Source organism: Taeniopygia guttata, chromosome 3 (assembly GCF_048771995.1).
Source record: "Taeniopygia guttata chromosome 3, bTaeGut7.mat, whole genome shotgun sequence".
Taxonomy (NCBI): Eukaryota; Metazoa; Chordata; class Aves; order Passeriformes; family Estrildidae; genus Taeniopygia; species Taeniopygia guttata.
Genome location: NC_133027.1, coordinates 102,585,490 through 102,608,363, shown reverse-complemented (window position 1 = coordinate 102,608,363; position 22,874 = coordinate 102,585,490). Strand labels below are relative to the sequence as shown.

At 42.5% G+C, this 22,874-nt stretch overlaps 2 protein-coding genes across 6 annotated transcripts in view; one reads left to right on the top strand and one right to left on the bottom strand.

Moving 5' to 3' along the window:
- Window positions 1-11,177, top strand: part of KCNH1 (potassium voltage-gated channel subfamily H member 1) — a 175,762-nt gene extending 164,585 nt beyond the window's left edge. Inside the window, exons 11-12 of one of the 2 annotated variants that reach the window (XR_005980009.2) lie at window positions 4,104-5,147; window positions 9,064-11,177. Coding sequence is in view for 1 of the 2 variants with exons in the window: in XM_041715421.2 (XP_041571355.1) it covers window positions 4,104-4,952 (849 nt within the window). In the remaining variant the exon portion in view is untranslated. Of the gene's footprint in view, window positions 1-4,103 lie in introns of both variants that reach the window. The other variant, XM_041715421.2, reaches the window with a different exon arrangement.
- A 7,670-nt stretch (window positions 11,178-18,847) lies between these two features.
- The window catches only part of HHAT (hedgehog acyltransferase), a 142,663-nt gene continuing 138,636 nt past the window's right edge, over window positions 18,848-22,874 (bottom strand). For all 4 annotated transcript variants that reach the window (XM_030269065.4, XM_072927531.1, XM_030269066.4 and 1 more), the window contains one exon: window positions 18,848-21,124. In XM_030269065.4, the coding sequence (XP_030124925.3) occupies window positions 21,033-21,124 (92 nt within the window). In that variant the 3' untranslated portion in view covers window positions 18,848-21,032. The remainder of the gene's footprint in view (window positions 21,125-22,874) is intronic.

Genomic DNA, 22,874 nt, shown 5'->3' with positions numbered 1-22,874 from the left:
TGTCTTTCTTTCTTGGGTAGGACTCATGCACAGGCAGGAATATGGCCACAGAGAGCATTCTGTCGTACATCTGTAGGGACATAGGGGAGCAGGAGTGCACCAGAACATGCCAGTGCATTTCTCCACTTGTCTCTGAGTGCATTTTCCAAAAAATGAAATTGTTATTGAATCATCATCACTGCATGCCTTGGTTAAATGTTCATACAATTGCAAGAATCCGTGCCTAACAGGGCTATTTTTCAAAAGGTTTTGGCAATCTAAGCTGATACCTCCACAATACTCCAACTTCTGGCAGCTTGGGCAGCTTCTCTGTGAAGGTACAAGATTCAGCACCTTTTGAATAAAAGCAGAATTATGAAATGAGATTTGAGATTGGAGGTGTGAAATACGCAGCTTTAGGCCTGGTGTTAAAATTTCATGTTATTTCATCTCCATTCAAATTCTTTATGCATCTTTTGGTTTTGACATACTGTTAAAATTCTCCCACTAGTTTTTTTTTTGTGGGATTTGTGTGCTTAGGTCTTGAGGAGTGCAGTGTTCTGGAGAACTGCATAACTTGTGAAGTTCCCTGTGTTTGAGCAGTGTATGATACACAGACTAGGAGATTTTAGGGGTATAAAGCTCTGTCCCTTCTCAGACAGACATGAATACTTGGAGAAAGAGATAGAGTTCTAAAAGCTATCTTGGGATCTTTGGCACAATATTTTGGGTTTTAACTTTGATTCAGGTCCATATTTGTAGCCCTATTAAATTCCATATGAAAATTTCTGTGTAGGTCCAGACTTCTCTTCCTTATAACAAATGAAATCTATTTTCTTTTCCTTTGTACTTTCATTACTCATGGGAGCAGGTGTACATCCACTGGCATACCAACCAGTTTTTCTGAATAACTTGACTGCTGCTGAAGATAAACCACTTGAAAATGGTGTTTTCCTTAGCATTTGTAAGAAAAGAGTCCATTTTAAAGTAATGTGTATTTTTATTTATAAGGACTTGAATTTAATCTTAAAAAAAGGCCGAAAAGAATCCAAAATGGAGTTAATTAAAGCATTTTCAATTACTGATGAGTTTTGCATATCTATAATATTTTTGCTTACTGCTTAAATATAGAGCTGTCTGGAGAAAATACGGCATTGAGGAACTTGCAAAAAAGGAGGCAAGTGACAGCTCTGTCTGAGCTTCCCAAAGAGAAGCTGCTCTCTGACAGCTGTTTCTCCAGTGTCTCAGGAGTCAGCTAAAAGGAACCAGCCCAAGAGTTGGAGAGATGTCCCCTGGCAAATGTGCATTTCTTTGACTTGCACTGCATGAGCACAGCTTGTCACATAAATCATATCTGTAGAAGATGTCAAGCAGGGTGGGAGAACGAAGGGCTGCATTTCTGCATTCATGCACTGGCAGCTGCCCTGGTGTGCTTCCCTTGGAGCTGGTGTAGGGCCTTGTGGAAGATGGAAATCAGGGGTCTCGTGGGAGCAGTACCCAAGGCAAAGGCAGCGTTTATACATCTCCTTCTACGTACACTCCTGTTCCTGCTGCAGTGGGATCTCCCGAATCAAAGCAGTGAAGGTGTGTTTGGGTCTCTCAGGCTGGCCACCACACAGTGGGAAGGCTGATGGCAGCTCCTCCATGGCCAAGTGTGTCTGGCATCCACAAGGAGGGCTCACCTAAGCAGTGCCGTGGAGAGGAGTAGGGGCTGTGAGTGGGTAAGGGCTGCCAACAGCTTGTCCATCAGTGCTCACCTTTCTGCGTTTCCTGGTGGACCTGTTGTGTCCTCCACCATGGAGATCATGCTACTAACTGCTTGAGGTGCAGTGGCTAGGGCTAATATGGGCTGGGCCAGGCTATTAATATGGGATTGACTGCTTGAGACTTGCTTGTTGCTGTCTCTCCTGCATGGTGCTGTAGCAGAGAGCTTCTGTCACATAACTTACCCATTTATGTTGCAAAAGCCAGTCATTAAATAGAGAGAGGTGCTCCAGCGCCTTCCAGACAAGTACTGATTGGGCTGTGTGGAGCAGGGATTGGCTCATACACGGATTCTGCAAAGCATCCTGGCCTCTGGGTCTGAAAAGCCTCCCCTGATGATCCCTGTAAGTGTGACCACTGCACCAGCCAGTCAAACATCCCTTCTGAGCATTTTAAGGCAAGTCCTGATCCATAGGTCAGACCAAGACAACGTGCTCATGTACAAAGTGAGCCCTGTTAGCTACCTCTGGCACAGATGTGGATGTCCACACCTAACATACAAACTCCAGGAGAGGGAAGGCTTGGGGACACAGAATTTTGCAGGGACAAATTGACCTGGCTTGGTTAGGTAGCTGCCTTGGTTTGCTGGGGCTTTGTGCCTCCGGAGCCAATCTCAGGATGCTGCTGGAGTGACCCCCTGAGACCCTGCTTGGCATCACTCAGCTCCAGCAGAGCGAGAGGGGCAGCTGCCCTAACACTAGGCTGGCACTCATCCCTCAGGTAAAGTGGGAAACTGCCAGTGTGTGGGAAGCCATTAGCCTGCAGGGATGCATTGAATTCCCTTCCCAGTGAGTCCTATTCTTTCACTTCTAAGGATTACACTGCTTTGTCCACTTTCTACTGAGCTCATTGCAGAGTGAGTTTCCTGGAGGGAAGGAAAAAAAGACTGTCAAGTACCCTGTTTTCTTATTCTTATCTCATATTTAGTTTCCTAATTACAGCTTGGAAATAAAATATCCTTCCTGCTAATTTTATTCTTTTGTATTTAGGAAATGCTGCCAAGTCTGACAACTTCTTCCTTCCAAAGATGCACTGTTAAGATGTTTTTTTCCCTGCTCCACAATGACAAAACTGTCAAGAAACATTGGAGTCTGGAGAAACATTCATTTTGCGTGTGCCAGTGAAGAAGTGCTTATTAACTTTAGTTTAATTTAAATTTGTCTGCAACAGAGGGATGGGTTTATTTACACATTTCCTAATAATGATTTGAATCTCAAAATTATTTCTGTATTGAAGTGTAAGATCTTTAAGTGGATTTTCCCCAAAGTAGCTAAAGGGATTAGGTATCAGTGTTCAGTAAAAGCTGCAGGCTGCATTTTTTACCCTCTGTATGTAAACTTCAGTTTGGGGACCTCTCATTTTCCAACAAGGCTACTTACTGGTTCTTCGTTAGTGCCAGAGCTGAGTTTTTGGCTTGGCTTGGAAAATATCAATACTAATGTAAAAGGCACAAAGTTTCTGAAGGGAATGTATTTCTATCACATGCAAGGAAGAAACCTTGCCTAGCTACAGGTTGGGGTGCTGTGAGTTTTTTTCCAGTACTGTGGGATCCTCGGGCTGATCCTATAGAGATCGCTTAGCCTTAGAGGCTCAGGAAGATATAATTAGCAGGATAAATGGAAACTTAATGCTTCTTTGTGCAAAAATGTTCTCTTTTGCATAAAGAGATAAATCAAGACATGAAGCTCTGCAAGCTTCTGAGGTAATCAAGCCATGCTTCCCCTATGTCTTGCCAAGCCCATCTCCCATTGTCTTTGTGCCCCTGGCTTTGGGACTGACTCAAGCTTTGCATCCTTGAATTGCATGTTGCTTCCAGAAGAATAAGTGGGAGGAAGGAAGGGCAAGAAGCACTTTGCAAACTACTGTCAAAGAGTCCAGAGTAGTCTCTGCTGTATTGGTACCACAAGTGGCCAAGCTGCACTAAAATAGTATCAGATCATTTGCAGTGAGTGAGCTCTGAGATGAGACTGATGGGAATGGCTCTGTAACATTAGAAACTTGGTGCTAAACCGTAGAGTCAGGAAAACAAATACAAGAAGTCACGTTTTAACACAAAATAGAACAAGTATCTTCCTGGGATCATTACATTTACAATGGCACTACCTGTCAGAGCTGGGGAAATATTTTTCTTCTGTTTTTTCTTTTTCTTTGTGGTGTTATAAGACAGATGGTGTCTGCTCTTAAATAATGAAATAAACCACGTTCCACACAACATAAGACATTTGAAAATGTTGCTATAAATGTGCAGAGGTTGTGCACTTCTCAGTTAAAATAGATTCTTTCAAATAATTCATTCTCCAACGTTTCCCCCTTAATAAGCATGCAGTTACTCACAGAGCGAAATCTCTTTCCCCCTGTAGATTGTGTTCCGAAAAATCAGCGACGTCAAGCGGGAAGAAGAGGAGAGGATGAAGAGGAAGAACGAAGCACCTCTGATCTTACCCCCAGACCACCCGGTCCGGCGGCTGTTCCAGAGGTTCAGGCAGCAGAAAGAAGCGCGGCTTGCAGCAGAGAGGGGCCGAGATCCGGACGAGCTGGACGTGGAAAAGGGGAATGCTGTGGGGGAGCAATCCTCTGCTCGTGCAGTGGTCAAGGCCAGCGTTGTGACTGTGCGGGAGAGCCCGGCCACCCCCGTGTCCTACCAGCCTGCCTCCACCTCCGGCGCCTCCGACCAGGCCAAGCTGCAGGCCCCGCCGTCGGAGCACGCGGCCTGTAAGGCAGCCGGGGACTACCCCCGGCGGAAAGGCTGGGCCAAGTTCAAGGAAGCCTGTGCGAAAGGTGAAGACTGGAACAAGGTCTCTAAAGCAGAGTCCATGGAGACTTTACCTGAGAGAACTAAAGTTTCAGGAGAAGCTACCCTGAAGAAGACGGACTCTTGTGACAGTGGCATTACAAAAAGTGACTTGCGCTTGGATAACGCTGGGGAGACGAGAAGCCCGCAGGACCACAGCCCGGTCCTCACCGAGGTCAAGCATTCCTTTTATCCCATCCCAGAACAGACTCTTCAGGCCACCATGCTAGAAGTGAAACATGAGTTGAAAGAGGACATCAAGGCTTTAAACACAAAAATGACCAATATAGAAAACCAGCTTGCTGAGATACTTAGGATATTGACCTCAAGAAGAAGCTCTCAATCACCACAGGAGTTGTTTGAAATATCAAGGCCCCAGTCTCCAGAATCAGAAAAAGACATGTTTGGAGCTAGCTGAGGTGTTTCTTTTTAAAAACAAACAAACCAACAAAAAAAGAAACCGCCCCCTAACACTTTACATTTAATCTTTCTTGAAAACAAGTGAGGGACCCGTTCACTAAGCATGTTCCCTCTGTCTAAAAAGGTATGGTAACAGGAATTGCAACCTCATGTCAAGATGGCAGCTGACTTTGAAGCCTTTTTGACAGCAAGGGTACAGTTTCTAAAGTTTTTCTCTTCTCCCTTTGTCCTCATTCCCTCTCAGCCCCCTTCTCTCCCTCGGGATGTTGGAATAAGAATTCTGACAGCAGTAGCCATCCCTGTGAGCCCCAGGTGATCTCTGAGGTTTTTGGAGCATGCCTTATGTCCTTAGCTCGGATTATGCCTATATGAATAAGCACTTGCCAGGGTGCTTATATTTTCAGTGTTTGGTGGGTTGTTTGTTTTTTTGTTTTGTTTTGTTGCTGCTGTCACTGTCTCTGTCACTTCTACAGCACATTGGATGTCACAGTATATTTTCATAAAGCTGTAATAATGTAAGGAGCAGTAGAAGACATGTATTTTATTGTGTGCTGAAGTTTCTTTTGGGTAGTCAAGGAAGGGCTAATAAGATGAAAAAAAATATTGTACTTTTTAATATCAAACTGACATATTGCTAAAACATTTACATTTGGCAACATCTTCAAAAATAGCTACAGTATTTCAGATCTATTAATAAATGGGATATTCCACAGTCATTCACTGAATCAAGGATATGTTTTTTTCAAACCTTTTAATGTTTTTTCAAAAACTTCTTTTCTGTCTCAGATGTCTTTCAGCATTTGATATTTTTGCTTTCAACTCCAGCTGCTGGAGGGTTGGGTGTGCAGTGTACCTGAGAGCAGCCCTCAGCACAACATGTTTGAAACATCACTAACAGCTCCTGCAGATTTGCCTACCGATGAAAATATACTGTGGCATTTATGTCCCATTCTGCTATGAATCTGCTCTTTTAATTCTTGTTAAATTATTATTCAGAAGTTTCTGTTTTGATAATGTTCATTGAAGCCAAAGGCTTTCACAGAATTTTTAACATTTTTAGATGGTGGCATTTTCCTCTATATCCAGATGTATTGTTCCTGATCTAATCTAGCTTGGAAGCAAATGGATAGTAGAGGCAGAAATACAGTGCTTACTGTATGCAAGTGCTATTGTAGCAAGGAAACAAAGAGATCTGCTTCTTAAAGAAGGAGATGTTTCCAAAACTTATATTTTCATAACTCTTTTCAGAGGAAGATTGAAGCACTTTACCAAAACTATTCTTCATTATTCATATAGGGTAGCATACATGGAATCATGACTTGTGTTCTCACCTGGGGATACAGGTGTATATTCACAATACATTCACTCCACTGATCTGGTGTGTTCACTCCTTAACAGTAGCTTAGATCTCAGAAGTATGGTACCATACCACACTTTAAGGGGTTTTCATTTTTAATGGCAATAGGTCTTAACCCTGTGTGTGTTAAGTCTCATTCTTTTTCCTTGGTACTAAGTCACTTACAAAGAAACACAGGATTTTGGGGGGGAGATTTTTGTTCATGTTAAGTACAGAGGAGGCAAGGAACACGATCAATTTTAATGATTTCTGCTGGCCCAATGCTTGCACAGCGCAATGCAGAACAGTGTCAGACATCCCTGGGGAGTTGGGACGTCCACTGATGACTGGCACAGTGGTGAGGCTGTGCTGTGCAAAGCTCCCAGCTCAGGTCCTGCTGTCAAGAGCATTTTTTTGTACCTGTTCCTGCAGTAGCCTCCCTTGCTCTCAAAGATAACAATTATTCCAAGTGTAGCACCACCATTTCTAAGTCCAGAGGCAGGTGGTTTAGGATTGGCTTTCTTTGTCTTACTCCATGGTTTGGTATGGAGGTGCCCACAGACTGTCAATTCATACCCAAGGATTGAAATACTCCTGAGAAACAAATCTCAGGTTCAAATCTATAGGTTACCTTCTTCCTTCCCACAAGAAAAGGCAAGCAGGGAGGTGAGTTGCTGTGAAACCAAGAAGCTACTTCCTTAACTTATTTCTGGTTCCATGTTTAGGTTTTTCCTGTGGTACGTGGGGTCTTTTACAGTTGCTCACTGCAGACCTGCAGTGCTGAGGAAGGCACTCCCTGACCAAAGCCACGCTGTGTGTGTTTGGTGCTTTAATCACTGTAAGTGGCAGCAGTTACCTGCAACAGCAATGGCATGGCTGCCACAGAAACCCATCCATCCACAGTTTCTGTGAGAAACTCATCCATCCATGGTTTCTGTGAGAAACTTAGTCATGATTTTTTTTTTTTTTATTTCTAGTCTTCTTAGACAACAACTACTATCTAAGTAAACCCCAGGTGTACTGATACACAAGGATTTGTAATTGATTTCCAAAAACTCCAGCAAGTTTTTAGAGACTGCCTTGGAGTCAGTTTTCTGATCCAGGCAAATTCCTCACCAGCATGATATTCACTACACTTTTCTTCATAAAATTTTTGAAAGGCTGAAAGTCTTAGCAAGTCCTTTGTGAAAGTGTCACCCATTTACCTGCAGTTGGATAAACATGGACCTGAGCTTATCCCAGGTGGACAAGGGAGGAAATGTTTATAACCTCCCAAGTATGTGCCTAGTATCTCCAGAATTGCAGTGCAAACCTAAAAGTAAACATGCAGTTGCAGATTACCTGGCCCTTTGCTGCTGATACTGAATTGATGTTTCTCAGTGATATTTCTGTGTGCCCTCAGGGATATGTTTAAAGGTTATTCTGCTATTGCTGATTGCCCAGCCTGGAATCCCAGCAGGACCAGCCCCAGAAGTCCCCTAATTGTAATAATTACCCAGGCCTATGAACAAAGGCAGACAAGTCCCCATTTTCAGGAGATGCTCCTTGTGTAGCCTGATGCTCATAATGATACCAAACTCCTCCCCACCCTGTATAACAGTGGCTGGGTGAACCCAGTCCTTTTCTAAGGCTTTTTAAAGGCTCTTACAATGGCCTATCAGGACATTTATTATTTGTAAAGCCCTCAAAGATTGTAACACACACCTGAATTCTACTTAAAACTTAATGTCTTTGAAGATTATGGCCAAATTAAAATTTGCTATGGTCATGAAATGGCAGAGAAAATCTGCTTGCTCCCTACAATGACACCTTCAGGTGTCTGCTCCAGGTGAGCCCTGACAGGAGTCAGTGTCAGTCAGACCTGTACAGCTGTAACAGATTAAGCCCATTATTATGAACTGTCAGGGACTAAGACTGGTTGTAAGAGAGTGCATCATCCCTCAGCAACCTGTATTTGTTGTAAGAGAATTTGAAAAAAATACTGCCTAGGATGAGTTTTGGTGTTTGGATTCCCTGGACTACGAGAAGTTAAAAAATGAACAAATCCATGCCCACTCCTTTGAACCCTGGACTAATCTGGACCTGTGCTATGGTGGTCAGGCTCTCCTGATGCAGCACTTTTCTATTAAAGAGTGGCTGAAAGCCCCTGTGTTACAAACCCGTCTTTCTCCACTGAGCCTTACACTTAGACAGATGCCTATGGCTGGATGGCATGTGGACCCATAATAACTGTTAATAGTTCTTTGATTTTATTTGTCAGCTTTTCCTTTTTCTCTTGTTCCTCTCTACATGTTGGTTAAGGCTTTTCACTTAAATTATTTCTCTGCTTAGAACTGAAGGATCTCTGAAAATAAGACTCTGCCACTTCACAAGTTATACTATATAGATAGTATAAAGAAAAAAACCCAAACAAAAAACAAAACCTCAATTTTGACTGTTCTGGCATAGTGCTTCTGCCATTTAACAACCTGCTAAATGACCTGCATAATTCTAAAAGAGATGATGTATTCCATTTTGACTATATGGTGTAATTAAGTTTCAGCCAAAAGAAGGCAGTTGAGAGAAGGAGCCTGTACTATGACTTGGTCAAATGGGAACTTCTGAAAGTTCACGTTTAAATGGTTACAAAGAATACAAATATGCAGCACATGAAAAAGGATTAAAAAAGCAAACCCCAGCCCCCACCCCTACCGTGTTCAGATACATTTACTTCTGTCTGGTATTACAAATATACTTTTGAAAACACCATTCTTCCTTTAAATCTCTTCCACAGTTCTGCCCTGAGCACCAGCGAACACCCTGTTTAACAGCTTCGAAGGTGATGTTCTGTTTCTACAGCACTTCCCTTTAATGAACTGAACAAGATCCTTACTGTGACTATCTGGTGATATATTTTCAATCATTCTTCACCAATCAGAAAAAATTGACTACATAATTTCTCGTTACTATATAAACAACAATGTGTATGGTTGCGCCTGTGCAGATGCGTGTACATACACACACAAATATATATATAATATCTATGTATAGATAAGTCTATGGATTGCATTTCTGTTAAGTAAAAGCACATTCCTCATTGACTCCAGTCCAAGAAGGGAGCTTAAATCTTCCCAGTAGACATCCACTGAGTGTCCTGTTAGTGTCTTGTTTGTTAACTGTTGAATTTTTAAGGCCATGATTTTTGGTTTTCTAGCTGGCCTCAACTTCATACTGTGAGTCTGGTACATAGTGTGGCTAAGAGAAGATCTGGTGAGGGTCACGATAGTGAAATTGGAAAAATGCTGTATCCTAGTTGGTGAAGTTAAGACTCATAAGCTGGTGTTTGTTGCTCACAGTATCTCTGAAGCCAAGCTGCCCTGGTAGTGTTTCTCATGGCTTTTCCTGCAAGAGAAATGGTGGAACAGATGGATTTATTTTTTTCTGGTACCAGGGGCTGTCTCAAAGGTGCTGATCCTATCCTTCTCATGGGCAGCATAACATATGGTTGCTGCACCTCTGCTTTCTTGTCTTGGTGTTAGGTGGTAAAAAGCATCTTCTACTGAATTTTTCATTTCCACATAGTCTCCTGTGGGTGTATTGGCAATAACAAAGTCTGTGTTTTAGCTGCACTTGTGATAAATCAAGACAAATCTTTTAGAGAGAGTCCCATGCAGGGGAAGCTCCAGAAATTTGAGGTGAGGCACAGTAGGATACTGTATCCTCCAATCTGACATCATTTTGACCACATTGTTGTGGGAAGTATTGATTCAATTAAATAAAAATAAAGCTTTTTTTGCAATAAGATATATCCAGCATTTAGCCTTAAGACCCTTTCATAAGTGATATAATTCAAACTGTGATTCCATTCTTCTTCCTTCTTAATGTTCTGTAGTATTTACAGTGTTGCCTAAAGATGAAGCACTTTGATTAGCTTTCTCAATCTAATGGAAATCACTTGCTGGTAATCACATTTCTTTCTCCACTTATTGCCTTCTTATTAGGATAATTAATTACCCCAATTGCCCTCTCCCCTCATAAAATAAAGAGACATAGCAGTTGTCAAAACACTTTTGTATATCAGGGAGCCAACCTGTCATATTGCAAAAGTGCTTCAGAGAATTTTTTTTTTTACAGATCAACAAAGCTAATGTGAATTTATCTGCAACTGTAATTTGTTTCAAGCTGATTGTTGAGTGTTGTGTAAACATATTTGATGTGTAATCCCAGAACATCTCTGTAACTGGATCCAAATGCCTAATATTAACAAAACAGTTTGGGGTTTTCACTAACTGTTCTGAAAGGCTCATGGGTTTTTTCTTCTTCCCACTAAATCTGTGACCACTAACATAGAAAAAGAATCATTTTAGCTATAGATGAAAGAAGTTCAATAATCTTGTATCAGGATGAACTGCTATATAAAGAAATACCAAGTTTTCCAATGAATGTGTTATATTATTGTACCTACATACAATCAATATTTGTACATCTGTTGGAGACCTGTCTGCGTTTCAATATTTAGCCACCACTGCATGGACACTTGATTGATATGCAGTTAATGCAGTTGCTTTGGCGCTTTTCAATGTACTTCACTTGTTTTTATCCTTTCAGAAATCCACCAAATACTCTCAGTTCTTTTTCTTTGCATTTGTCACTTTGTTCAATGAAGCATGACTAGAAACAGAGAATGAGTAGATACTATTTTTGTGGTCAGCAAAGCAGCTGCCAGTAGATAGACAGTGTGTGTATGTATGTATGTATACGCACTGTCTGGGAATGTTTCAGATGCAAATGCAGCCACCTCCATTAATGATATCCCTAGTCAACATTTTTAAACAAGCACAAATAATATTTGTAAAAAAAGAAGTTTAATTTTATTTATTATAGTAATAAACTATTTTATACATTACAGTTGCTTTGGTGTGCTTTTCTCTGTGTTGAATATGTGCTCATAAGATCAACAAGCTGGTTTTAAATTACTCTCTGGAACTTCTGGCTAGCAGTTTTGTTGCTGTTGGTTTGTATCTCAAGTGTTATCAGCAGAGCAGTGGGATATTATTGCTTTGGTTGTAAATGATTCAGGTTGTTTTTTTCAGATTTCTTTCTGCTGTGTATCAGTGCAAAGGGATTCACATTTCCAGGCTCACTGTAAAGTGAACTCAGGTGCTCTTTAAAGTGAATATCCTGACACCCCAGGCAGTGTCCTGTGCTGTGGACCTCAGTCTAGCCCAGGTATCTGCTGAGCAAAAAGAGATCACCAGGGACTGGCTGTGACCTGTCTGAAATGATCATCCCATGCCCTGAAGGTACACATGTGTGTAGTTGGTCTGTGTTTTAGACTGTGTTCACTGCTGCAGTATCTGAGAACTTTTACAAAACTCATGGGAACCAGAGATCAAAGAAACTTTTGCTTTCCTGTCATCTGCTTGCAGAAGAAAGTGACCTCACCATGGACTTACACAAAGACAAACCCCACAGAGAAAGCCCCTGGCAGTGCCACTGCTGCAACAGGTAGCAATGATTGTTATTTTGTTGGCTACCTCAGCAAAGGATAACCAAAGGTCAGGGGAATGGGAGATCCTTTCAGATCAGGATGGACAGTCATGACAGGATCACAGTCAGCAGTCATTACTGCAGGCCAGAGCCCATACAAAGTTTTAGTCTTCGGGATGTCAGCCTGGGCCCTGTGTGCTTTGCAGCCACTTTTGTGCTTCATTCTCCATGCTCTCACCCAAGGGTCTGGTGAATGTGGCTGTCACCTGTACTAAGACACTCCATGGGATTGTCAATCTCATCTCCAAAAGAACAGCAATAAAGCAGAAGCTTTCAGACTGCTGAGCTGGGGCGGAACTGCACAGAGAGCAGCCAAGGAGCACAATGAGGAGCTATTTTTAACACCATGTCTGCATCCACTGTCGTATGTGATGTGACAGGAGCTCTTGTCACTCGCACTGTTTCTCTGGCCAGCGTGAAAATCCAGCTTTCTTTTGCATGATGTTATACAGTGTCCTTATACTTACTAGAAAAGGGAAAATTACCATAGTGAGGGCATGTAGTTTCACTTGTTTTTTTGTTTTATTTTGTTTTTTGGGATTTTTTTGTTTGGTTTTTGGCTAGGTTTTTGGGGTTTTTTTTCAGGTCTCTAGAGGCTGTTGTGCTCATTTTCTGAATTCTTTATTATTTCTTTGTTCCTGCATTCTTTGCAGCCTCTCTGGCAGTGTTCCAAGCTTCAGTGAGCACAGGAGGGGTAGCACTGGCCACACAATGTTCCCCATATGAGTTTCTCTCCCCTCAGCAGCCCCACAGCATTTCAAACCAAAGGTAATGAACTCGAGGACTTTTTGCCCAGATTTATGTGCCAAATTGTAAAGGCTCATGCTCATGCTGCCTGCCAGCCCTGTGCTCAGCTGGGCAGCAGCAGCCCCAGCAGCTGGGAGCAGCCTCAGGCCCACCTGCACCAGCCCCTGCTCCTCATTGCCTCCACCTGGGACCACATTCACAGCAGGGACAGAAGGTTTCTAAAGCACAGGGAGTGTGCTGTGACTTCTGATTTTTCTCAGAAATAGCTGCAGGTTCTTCTGTTTGGTTGCAGTCCTGGGGCAGCAGCAGGAACTCCAGGGGATAGTCAGCAGTGCATCGGCTTGTGGGGAGGTGAGTGCTGCCTACATAGTTTTAAGTTCTGCATTTGGTAGTGAAGGCTCTTTTAGTTGCTCTGTGGTGCATTTTAGTATCCCTGCTAAATTTGGAAGCACTCTGTCTCTGGTGCTTTTTTGCAGTGGAGTAAAGACAAGCAGCATAAACCAGCTCATCTGTGCTGTGAGAACCAGTGGGACTGAACTGCAGCAAGTCCCTCCCTGTCACACACGTGTGCCATAGCAATGGGTTTTATTTGCCCCCAGAGCACTGGGGAAACATCAGAACTATTCCTGTTCAGCCTGTGCCTGGTGCAGGGCAGTGCTCAGGAGAGCCCACCAAAGCCTGGGGAGAGCACTGAGCCCCTCACCTGGTGGGAAGTGGCTGCTGTGCCCCAAGGCTGAGGAGACCTTGGCTGATTTGCTGCTCTCTGTGCTTGCCTTCTGCTCCAGGAGTTAGGCTGGTTAGTAAGGCTGTGTACCCAACCAGAAAATGCTGGGAAGGATGCTGTGTTGCTATGGTATTTATTGCTGGTGGTGGTGTCAGGGGTTTAATTGCAACACACATATAAAGAATCTCAGCCAATACAAGTCTTTTTTACCTAGAAGATTGAGTCTGTGCTTCTTTCTTTCTAATTCACCACAAATTCTGTGTTGGTATGTGGCAGCTGGGGGAACTAACCTGTCCTGTTCTTGAAAGACAGAATGAGTAAAAACCTGTGAGAAATCCAAAAAAGGCATTAAGGAAGGTGAACTTCTGAAGTCTGTCAGAAGGAGCTATCAAGATGCTAGTGCACAGCTGTTATCTGTTAAATACATGTGCTCAAGCCTTGTCTTTTTGCTTTTTTTTCCCTTTCCTTTTCTATTCCTGCTTCCCCTTTCCTAATTAAGTTCAAGTCCTTACGTAGCACATCCAAATTTAAATTTATGTTGCCCCGTGGCACAGGTGCAGATTTAAAACAAGCTTAACTTTGGCAGCTCCATCCATCATTACCAATTCCGAAGCTTTCTCCCGGTTGCCCCACTTTAAGTGCTTATGAAGGCAGGAGTGTCTGAGAAACCTTGAAGATGTTTTGGCTCTTTTGAAGCTTTTCTCACTTGTAGAGGTTTTCTTGAAGATGTTTCTCTTCAGATGGATGAGGGAAAGTATGAGTTTTGCTGTTAATTCCTACCTGTGGGGGGGACACAGAGCACCTGTAAATGTCACGGCAGTTTCTACGTGCAAATCTGAGGGGGTTGGGCTTTTGCACTGGAATTTCTTTCCACATTTCCAATCTTCCAGTTTACAAAACTGAGGGCAGAAAGAAACTGTGCTGTAATATCTGTTACACATGTGGGTTTTCTATAAAATGAAGACTCTCCTCTTCTTCATCAGGGGCTGCCACTGGGGAAAAATGCTAAGCAGCAGTAGCACAGGGAGTGCACTATTAAGCCTGGGAGCAGCTCAGCAATGGGACCCAGACAGCTCAACAAGCAATGGCTCCCTCCAAGCAGGGCTTAGAGAGGAGAAATAGATTGCTTTCAAAGCTCTCCAGCAATCTTTTTTTGAGTTTTACAGTTAAGCAGAAGGTATTTTAGAAGAACTGACGATAACAGGAAAATGTATTGAACACTCTCAGTGTGAGTACTGAAACGAAAGCTAAGATAATCCATATGGAGCCCCAAGTCAAAATAAAGTACTTGTTTTCCTTTAGAATGATAGCACTGCACATGCAACCTGGTTAGTGGAAGTGGACAGACAAGAATACAAAGTAAAGCCATTCAGCTGAAAGCTAAATTGGAAAAAGCATATTTTAGGAAAGTGTACATGAAGTGTGCATGAAATACTGCATGAAATTACAATTCTGCCAACACAAATCGTAAATAGCTCTGTAAAATGGGGGTGGGTGCCTCTCATTTGTGAGCAGCAAATAGAGCAGCTATGGCCAGGTGTGCTGAAAGGCTGCAGGCTGGCTTCTCTGACCTCAGTGTACACCAGGGAGAAGAGTCTAAGGTCATGACAGCAAATGGAAGCAGCATATAATGCAGCCAAAGTACAGCCCTGGATACCTGCCTCTGTAGCATGAATCTGCTGCATTTCCTTTACCCAGGAAAATCTGTTATGGAGGAAACCTGTCTGTGTGTAACATAAACATCTGAGGAAAACCTTGGAAAATGAAGTGTGAGAGGGGGGGTTTGTAGATTACACTCACCAAGGGGGCAGACATTAGGGAGGGAGCAGGAAAGGGAAGCACAACACTGGCACAAGGGCAGATGGGACCGACTGCTCAGGAGGCTCCTTTGGCTGGAGGGTCTAAAAGGCTGTAGCCCTCTGAGTCACGATTTACCTGCTGGAAAGAGCTGTGAGATACTTTGCCCTGCCTCAGTTGTCTCTGCCAATGTCAGAGAGTGCCCTTGTGTTACGACCAGCAGCCCTAAAGTTTTAGAGATTTAGCTTGGAAACCTTATTAGCATAAAAATGTAATTTTTCCTAAAATAGAAGTTTCCTCAACCAGCATGAACTAAGAGCCCCCAAGTTTCAGAGCCCCCAGGTACTCCAAAAGCAGTGTGTTATTTTATTTTGAATGGCTATTGTGCTTTTAAAGCCTTACACCTACGTCAGGCCTCATACCCAACTTGCAGGTCACGGTGTCAGTGGTTATTGGCATAACTGTTCAAGACAAGCAGGACATCTTCACACCCTTTGTAGGTCTCTTATTTTTACCAAGTGATGTTTGGCAGGACTTCATCAAACTAGAGGACCTTTGAGAAGAACAACCTGAGTGAAGGCTGGACAGATGGCACCAGCAGTGGTTTGTGAAGTGTGGGTCAGCAGTTGGATCCAAGGGTAGCCTTGAGACAGGATGCCAAGAGCTGGGGAAAGGCAGTGGAGAGGTCACTGAAGTGGCCTGGAGCAAATATATGACCAAATGCAAGTTATTAGCCTATAATTTCATCATTAATTATCACCTCAGCACAAAACTATTACTGCAAGAGAAAAGAAACATGTAACTATAAATTAACAATACCATCACTTCAAGAACTGTCTCATAAATGCTTATTTTTATCTCTGAATTGTGGCTTACTATATGGTAATCCTTCTACATACCTGAGCCCCTAAAGCAACCTTAACCCTTCTGGCAGTAGACTAAAAAAGAAAATCAACTGGACCTATTTTTTTCCCTGACTTGCCCTTTAATTAATTTACGAACAGTGTAGCTGTTTCTGTGCTTCCAATATCATTTCCAGTTCTTCTATTTTTGTCACCTAATTTTGGAAACTCAAATGTGCTAGTTCAGGGATGAAAATGTTATGGTCCATAAAAATTAATTAATTTTGTCAAAAAAGATCAGCTCTAGAGGGAGTGCCAATACAATTTAAATGCCACAGGTCGTAACTGAAGTTATATTTCTGTGCTACTTCTTCAGTAAACTTTAATTTTTCAGTGGCTGGCTGATGCACTTGTCTGCAATGATTCACTTCAGCTACCCAACCATACATAAAGCTTTTCTTAAATCCCTGTGGATAGAATGCATTTCTGTTACCTGCAGGCTGACCATTGCTGGGGAAGGCACAGGCCACAGGCAGCCTATTTAATTTGTTCTGTTTCTGAAAGGTGGTGATATGCAACTACCTAAGACTACTTACATACTGAGCTGCCCCTGGATATTAAGAAAGGTGGTACAGGCTAATTTGTGGTCCAAATTTGCCTGTTAGATCCTGATGTTAACTTAAATTGTTCTCACCCAGATCTTTGTGATTTCCAGCAAAAGGAATGAGAAGATTTTTGAACATAGTTTTAATCCTGGCATTATCTCTACTGGGTACAGAGTGCACACACCTTTTTCTTCTTGGAACAGTTCACTTACATTCCTAAAGCCTGTGGGAACTAAAGGGAGCAGTGCTGAGGCTGCCTCAAAGTTGAGCCTTAACACCCTTCAGCTCCATCTCTTGTGCAGTGTCTAAAGTGTGTCACAGCCATCAGAATTTTCCTTTTCCTCTCCTCCTGGGCGTTGGTGGCATCTGTGAAAGCCTCTCAAGCTTGGAGCTGCCAGTGGGTGTCCCTTGGCTGGGGATGTCTGAGCCACATTGTCCATCTGTAGGTTGGGTGCAGGTGACTGGTGCCACAGGCAGCTGGGAGATTCTCAGATTCATTTATTCTCAGATGCTCTGGCAGGACCTGTGCTGGATGTGATTACATTTGCATGAAGCAGAAAATTAAAAAACGCCAAACTTGTCTTAATTTTTTCTTCCTTTTTCATGCAACTAACGGAGGGGCCTCTCCACAAGCTACTCCTGGTTGGGCTGTTGAATTCAGTGCATGTGCACAGAACACCCCTGGGCATCCATGGGGACCCACCAGAGAGGGTTGCTCTCAGAGGTCCCATAATACAAGAAATGATCTGTTGTAATCCCTCAAGGTTTAACAGGCACAGCGTTCTCCACACAGGCTTTGTGTTGAGCACTATTTCAGCTATCCCTGCTAGATTAAAATATATGCTTTGACTAACAAGTGGCTGTGTGCTGGGAGTTATTTTGGAAAGCAATAATGAGCTGCACTACTCGTGGATGGAGAGGAAACTATAAAGAACAGTGAGGAGAAGTGACAGACCATGCATAGCAATCTCCTTGCTCTGCACAGCTCCTTGAGGACAATCCTGCTACCAAGCCAGAGGAAGGAGAGCCTCCCCCCTCAGCAAGTGCAAACTGTGACCAGCTCAAGAGTTTGTGGTGACAAAGGCAATTAGGTGGGTGTGCAAGAGAAAGGACAGGCCCTGCGTTATTGCTGTGACTAATAACAAAATTGCTGCAGGTTGTCACAGTTAAGCTGTTTTGCTTCTGACATGTGGTAAGCTGGATATTCCAACTAAGCTGCTTTTAGCTTTCAGATGTGAAAGAGATAGGTGAGCAAAGCCTTGCTCACCTTCTAATCAATGCAGAATTAAAGACAGAGCCACTTAGTATAATCTTACCCAGTAATGCTGATGGCTCTGTTAACTAAGGGGGGGCTATAGCCAGGGGGTGTGTGGTGTGTGTGTGAGAGACTTTACTTCAGCTTTGTGGTAACCATTGCAGCCATATATCATTATACATTTTGCTTGCTAGTCACTTACACAGCTTTTCAAAATCACTTGCGAATTCTTGTCAGTAGCCAGGATGTAGCTGTCCAGCTCATTTTCAGAGCAACCACCTTTGGGGTTTTTTTTTGTTCATTATACTTTTGTGACTTTTAGGGTCTCACAGCAGTAGTGATCAGTGTCTGCTGTTCCCTCACCCTGGCTAGAAGTGCTCCTCTTTAGTGCAAAATGGCCAGTGTCTTACTTTAGACACGTCTGTCCTTGTCATCTGTTTCCTGCTCCCCTTAGCTAGCTTCTTCTCAGTTTTTGGAATTGTCTTTCTCACACATCCCTCACTTATTTTTTTCCTTTGGCAAGTGGCATGGCTACTGCAGTCTCTTCCAAGTCTCTGCAAACTCCCCCCACATGCCCAGGACTGTCACAGAGGCCTTGCTTGGAGGATGGCACACAATTACATCAGGTGCCACATGAAGAGTCACTTTTTGGGCCATGCTGAGGAATGTGTCTCCAAGCTGAAGGAGCAACTGAGCTGCAAGTTTGAAGTGCTTCAGGTGTAGAGTTGTGTGTTGTCTGACTGAACATGCCCCATGCTGACAGCTGCTGCATAAGCAGGACTGAGAAGAAACTTTGTGAATGGGAACCATCATTTTATGTGCATGCTGCTCTTCTCAGAAACTTCACATGCTGAAGGGCTACAGCTACAAAAGGCTAATTTGCTTTTTAAACTTGCACCATTGGGGAAGGCATGTTCCATGCAGCGCACAACAGGGTTAAAAGTAACCAGTCTGCATTGCACCCACCCTGCAGGCTTCCAGTGTATAGTAGTGTTTCTCCACAACAGTGGAGCACTTATTTTTCTTACACAAGGCCATAGTTTCCCAAAACACAGCTCTCAAGCCAACAGTGCATTTCAGCTTTATTTATAGAAACAGAAAAAGATACAAAATTATGAAAGATATATAAAGCACTGGGAAAAAATAGAAAACAATTTTGGTTCAGAAATAAGCATGCTCTAGATGACCTTCAGGGTCATTTCGATATAGGAGCTGGAAGTTTTGCATGCATATAAATTGGAATCCAGTCACTCAGTAGCACCTTGGTTCATCTAATAATGGTAATCAATAAGACAGGAGAACAGATTCATGACTTTTTGCTCTAATGCTAATTCCACTTAATTACAAAGTTTGAGCAAAGCCTGAGAAAATTCTTGCCCTTTGCTCAGTGCTATCCCAAAATGGAGGCCAACCTCAGATCCTTTCAAAAAATTCAGAGGCTTAGAGCCATGTGCTCTGTGGCTGAGAGAATCCCTGCAATCATCATCCAGTCAGTCAGGGAAGCCATATCTCTGGCCAGGCAGAATTCAAGGGAAGTTATTTTCAACAGGCCATGGTGCCTCCTAGAAATGGCTTCCAGGGCAAATCATGGCATTGTCATGGCAGGGGAGCTGGGGGACTCTTAAAAAGCTGGAGCTTCTGCTTTGAAACACCAAAAGATGGGCTTTTCTCTGGATGGATAGAGAGCTGAAGCCTCTGCCCTCATTTCTTCAGGAATAAATGGAAGTTAACAAGAAGGTTGCTATAGTTGTGAGCAGCAGAAATGCAGGCAATAAACAGAAGCCTGTCTCAGGAACGGATTTTTTTGTTGAAGGGGTAAATTGTATCAGACTTGGCTTAAGTTGCAGGAGTGATGGACAGTAGGACACTAATTCCCAAGAGGCTGAAATGTCTGCCAGGGGCATGGAACAAGTTTTGACATGCTTTGGGTGGAGGAAGCTGCTTTTGGAAGAAGTCTACTCCAGAACATGTGGCCTTTTGACCATGCCTAGGGGGGATGTCTAACTTTAGAAGGACTAAAGGTCTTCTGGCTGCTCTTCAGCATCAGTTTAAAACAGAACAGTGTAGGAGACACCCATAGTATCAGATGGGGTCTTCCCTTAGAAAACAGCGTGTGTCGAAGCACTCCTGCAACCTGGACAGCTGCAGGCATGACCTTCCCAGCTCTGGACAGCACAATCTTTGGGCAAAGATGCTGCTCCAACGGGTCTGTGTAGCCAAAGGACATGGAACTCCAGCTAATCTAGTGCCACTGTCTTGGACCATTCTGTTTTTTACTAAAGGTCGTAAAAAGTTCCTTCCAGGGTGTCTGCAATATATTGCAGGAGCTGATTGCTTGGACACCAGAGAATGAAGCAGACTGGACAGATTTACCATTAAACCAGACTGGAGATATCTCCTTTTGTAACAGAACAATACAAGAAGCAGACTGAACAGTCTGAAGGTGGTATTAGCCCCAAAATAAAGGTAGTATTTAATGCTTTAGCTCTAAGACAAGGCAGAGAGCATTTAAAGTCCAAGGAACTTTAAATGCATATTTGATTTCTTAAGAAAGGTGCTCCTTAAGAAAAGACCTTCCTCCCTATTCTCTCTTTTTAAAGAAACAAAACCATTTTTAAGGTTACCAAAAAGGTGTTATTTTAAAGGCAAAATTTTAAAATAAGACATTAAAAAGAAAAAACAGCCATTTCTACAGTAGGTGGAAAAGAAGCTTAAGGCAGAAATACTCCAGTCAGCGAGAATACCAAATGTTCTAGCTTATATCAGAAAGCAGTCAAGAAGAACTGATGAGCATCATGACCTTCATGGAGTAGTGTAAGTGCAGGACACAGCCCTACATGCCCCTGGACACCACCTGTGAGAGATTGGGCTTTTTGAATTCTCCAAGGTAATATTTTTTTTTTTCTTCAATATCTCAAAATGGGCAGCAAAATATGAAAACAACCCTCAACATATATAAAATGCCTGTTCTGAAATGCACGCTTCTAATGTACACAGTCACAAAGATGCCGTTTTACAAAAATAACATAATTCAAAATGCTTCACAATTTCTCCCCATCCCCTGCTGCAGCCCATCAGTGTTTCTGCAGTTCAATTCCTGCATTTGCAATCCAGAATCAATTAAATGAGCTTTTTGTTTTAATACATGGACTGAAGTCTTGGTCTGGCTCACCCTTGTGCAGATATAATATCCAGTGTAGAAAAACCATCAACCTGCCTTAAGAATAATTGTTTGCATCATTCCTAATGTGCAGCATAATTCTCCTCCCATTCAATTCCAACATGAGAATAGCAGTACAGGAATCCAAGAACAGTCAGCGTGACCCATGGCCAGCCTATAAATAGAAAAGACAGACAAACCTAGTCAGAATAATTAATGACGGCTTCAAGTAGAAATACTCTTGGGATGGCCAACTTATGATGCTTCTAATTAATTTTATTAGCAATTCAGCTTCATAAATAAGTAGAGTCAACACAGAAAATTTGAAAAGTAAAATTGTCTAAGCTCCAGGGTTGCCTGACCCCCTGGCAGTCCTTGTCTCTCTCATTTTTCAGGGAATTGGACCAGATTTATTCCTGTTGAATTACAAAGGTCAGTTCTGATCCTCTCCTTCGGAATGAGTTTGTCTACCAACAAGATTCCCCCAATGAACCCTGATACTTCAAGCTGGCTATGGTGCTTCCTAGGCACAAAGAGATGTATAGCCACAATGAAGATCACTAAAAATCTGAACAAGTCTATTTAACAAGTCTATTACCTGTTCTGCAAAAGGAGTCTGGGGTAATCTCTGATTAAGGTTGTTTTCAATATCCTGCAGCTGGGTAAAGCCTGGTGTACCCCTCTACAGCCCACTAACAACTAATATGTGTCAGTGAAGAACAGACAGACCTCTCTGCCTGACTTGCCCAATGCGGAGGTTATTTTTTAACTATAAAGACTCTTCCAATATATAAAATCTTTGCTGGTGAAATGATGTTTCATTATTATTTCAAATTCTTTTTAGCAAAAGCCACCATCTTTTCACTCAAACTTATCACAACAAACAGCAGTAAGGTCACAAACAGCAGGAGGTCACAAGCCAAAAGATCTGTTGCTTTCTAGTAGAGTTGTAAATCATTTGAAAAGCCTGTAATCAAGTAAATTATTTTGCTTTCCTTAAAAATATCTTTTCTGACACTTCTGCTTTCTCTGTCCATTCTCCTCCTTTCTCTAGCATTTATGAAATTTAGATCTTACAGGTCGAAATCCTCAGTGCTAGGCCCTGATGTGTTTTAGTTTGTGTTGTCTGAGGAAAGGGGACAGAGAGGAAGATGTTTGAAGGTTTTTTCAACAGCTTTTTTTGTTGCCATTGTTGACATAAAATTTTTGGTCATATGCATGAATGGTTTTCTGCATGCTGTCCTTGAACTACCAATATCTGCTTCTGAAAGAAAATCTGCCCCTTTTGGGGAAAACTGGTCTAAAGGAACCTACTGGCACACAAGATTCCCCTTTGACCTGAAAGAAGGGATGGAGAGAAGCTGTAACCTCTGCACAGAATGATGCTCCAGGAAGAGCTCTTTCTGAAGGTAGATTTACAAGGTGCATTGCTGGTTTTGTCCAGGCTCCAAGCTAATTCCAGCCAGGGAACAGTTTAATTGTGCTCACATCCAGCTGAGCTTTAGCTCAATACTCTGTTCTCACAGAGCCCCAGACTCAGTCCTGCACTTCTGGGGATGGCATGTGCTGGGACCCTTCCTCTGTGCTCCAAGAGCTGGGCAGGGTCACCCTTCATCCTGAAATGGTTCAGAAAAAGTTGCATTCCCCTGCTATGAATAGCTGTGTTTGTTTCATGAACCTCTAATTATTCTGGCCTTGCTTTGTGGTGAAATACTGTCCTTAATCTCACTGATTTTCATGGAGACATTTACAAATATTAATCCCTTGTCTTCACAACACCCTAAAGCGAAATTATACCTTTGTTTAATTATTTCTTTCACAAAACAAATTTGCTGAGGTATCTCCAAGGGGATTTTTAACCATAAAAGTCTTGTTTTTATTTCAGTGAAATTAGCCTACTGCAGATTGGGTTTCACCTTCAATAG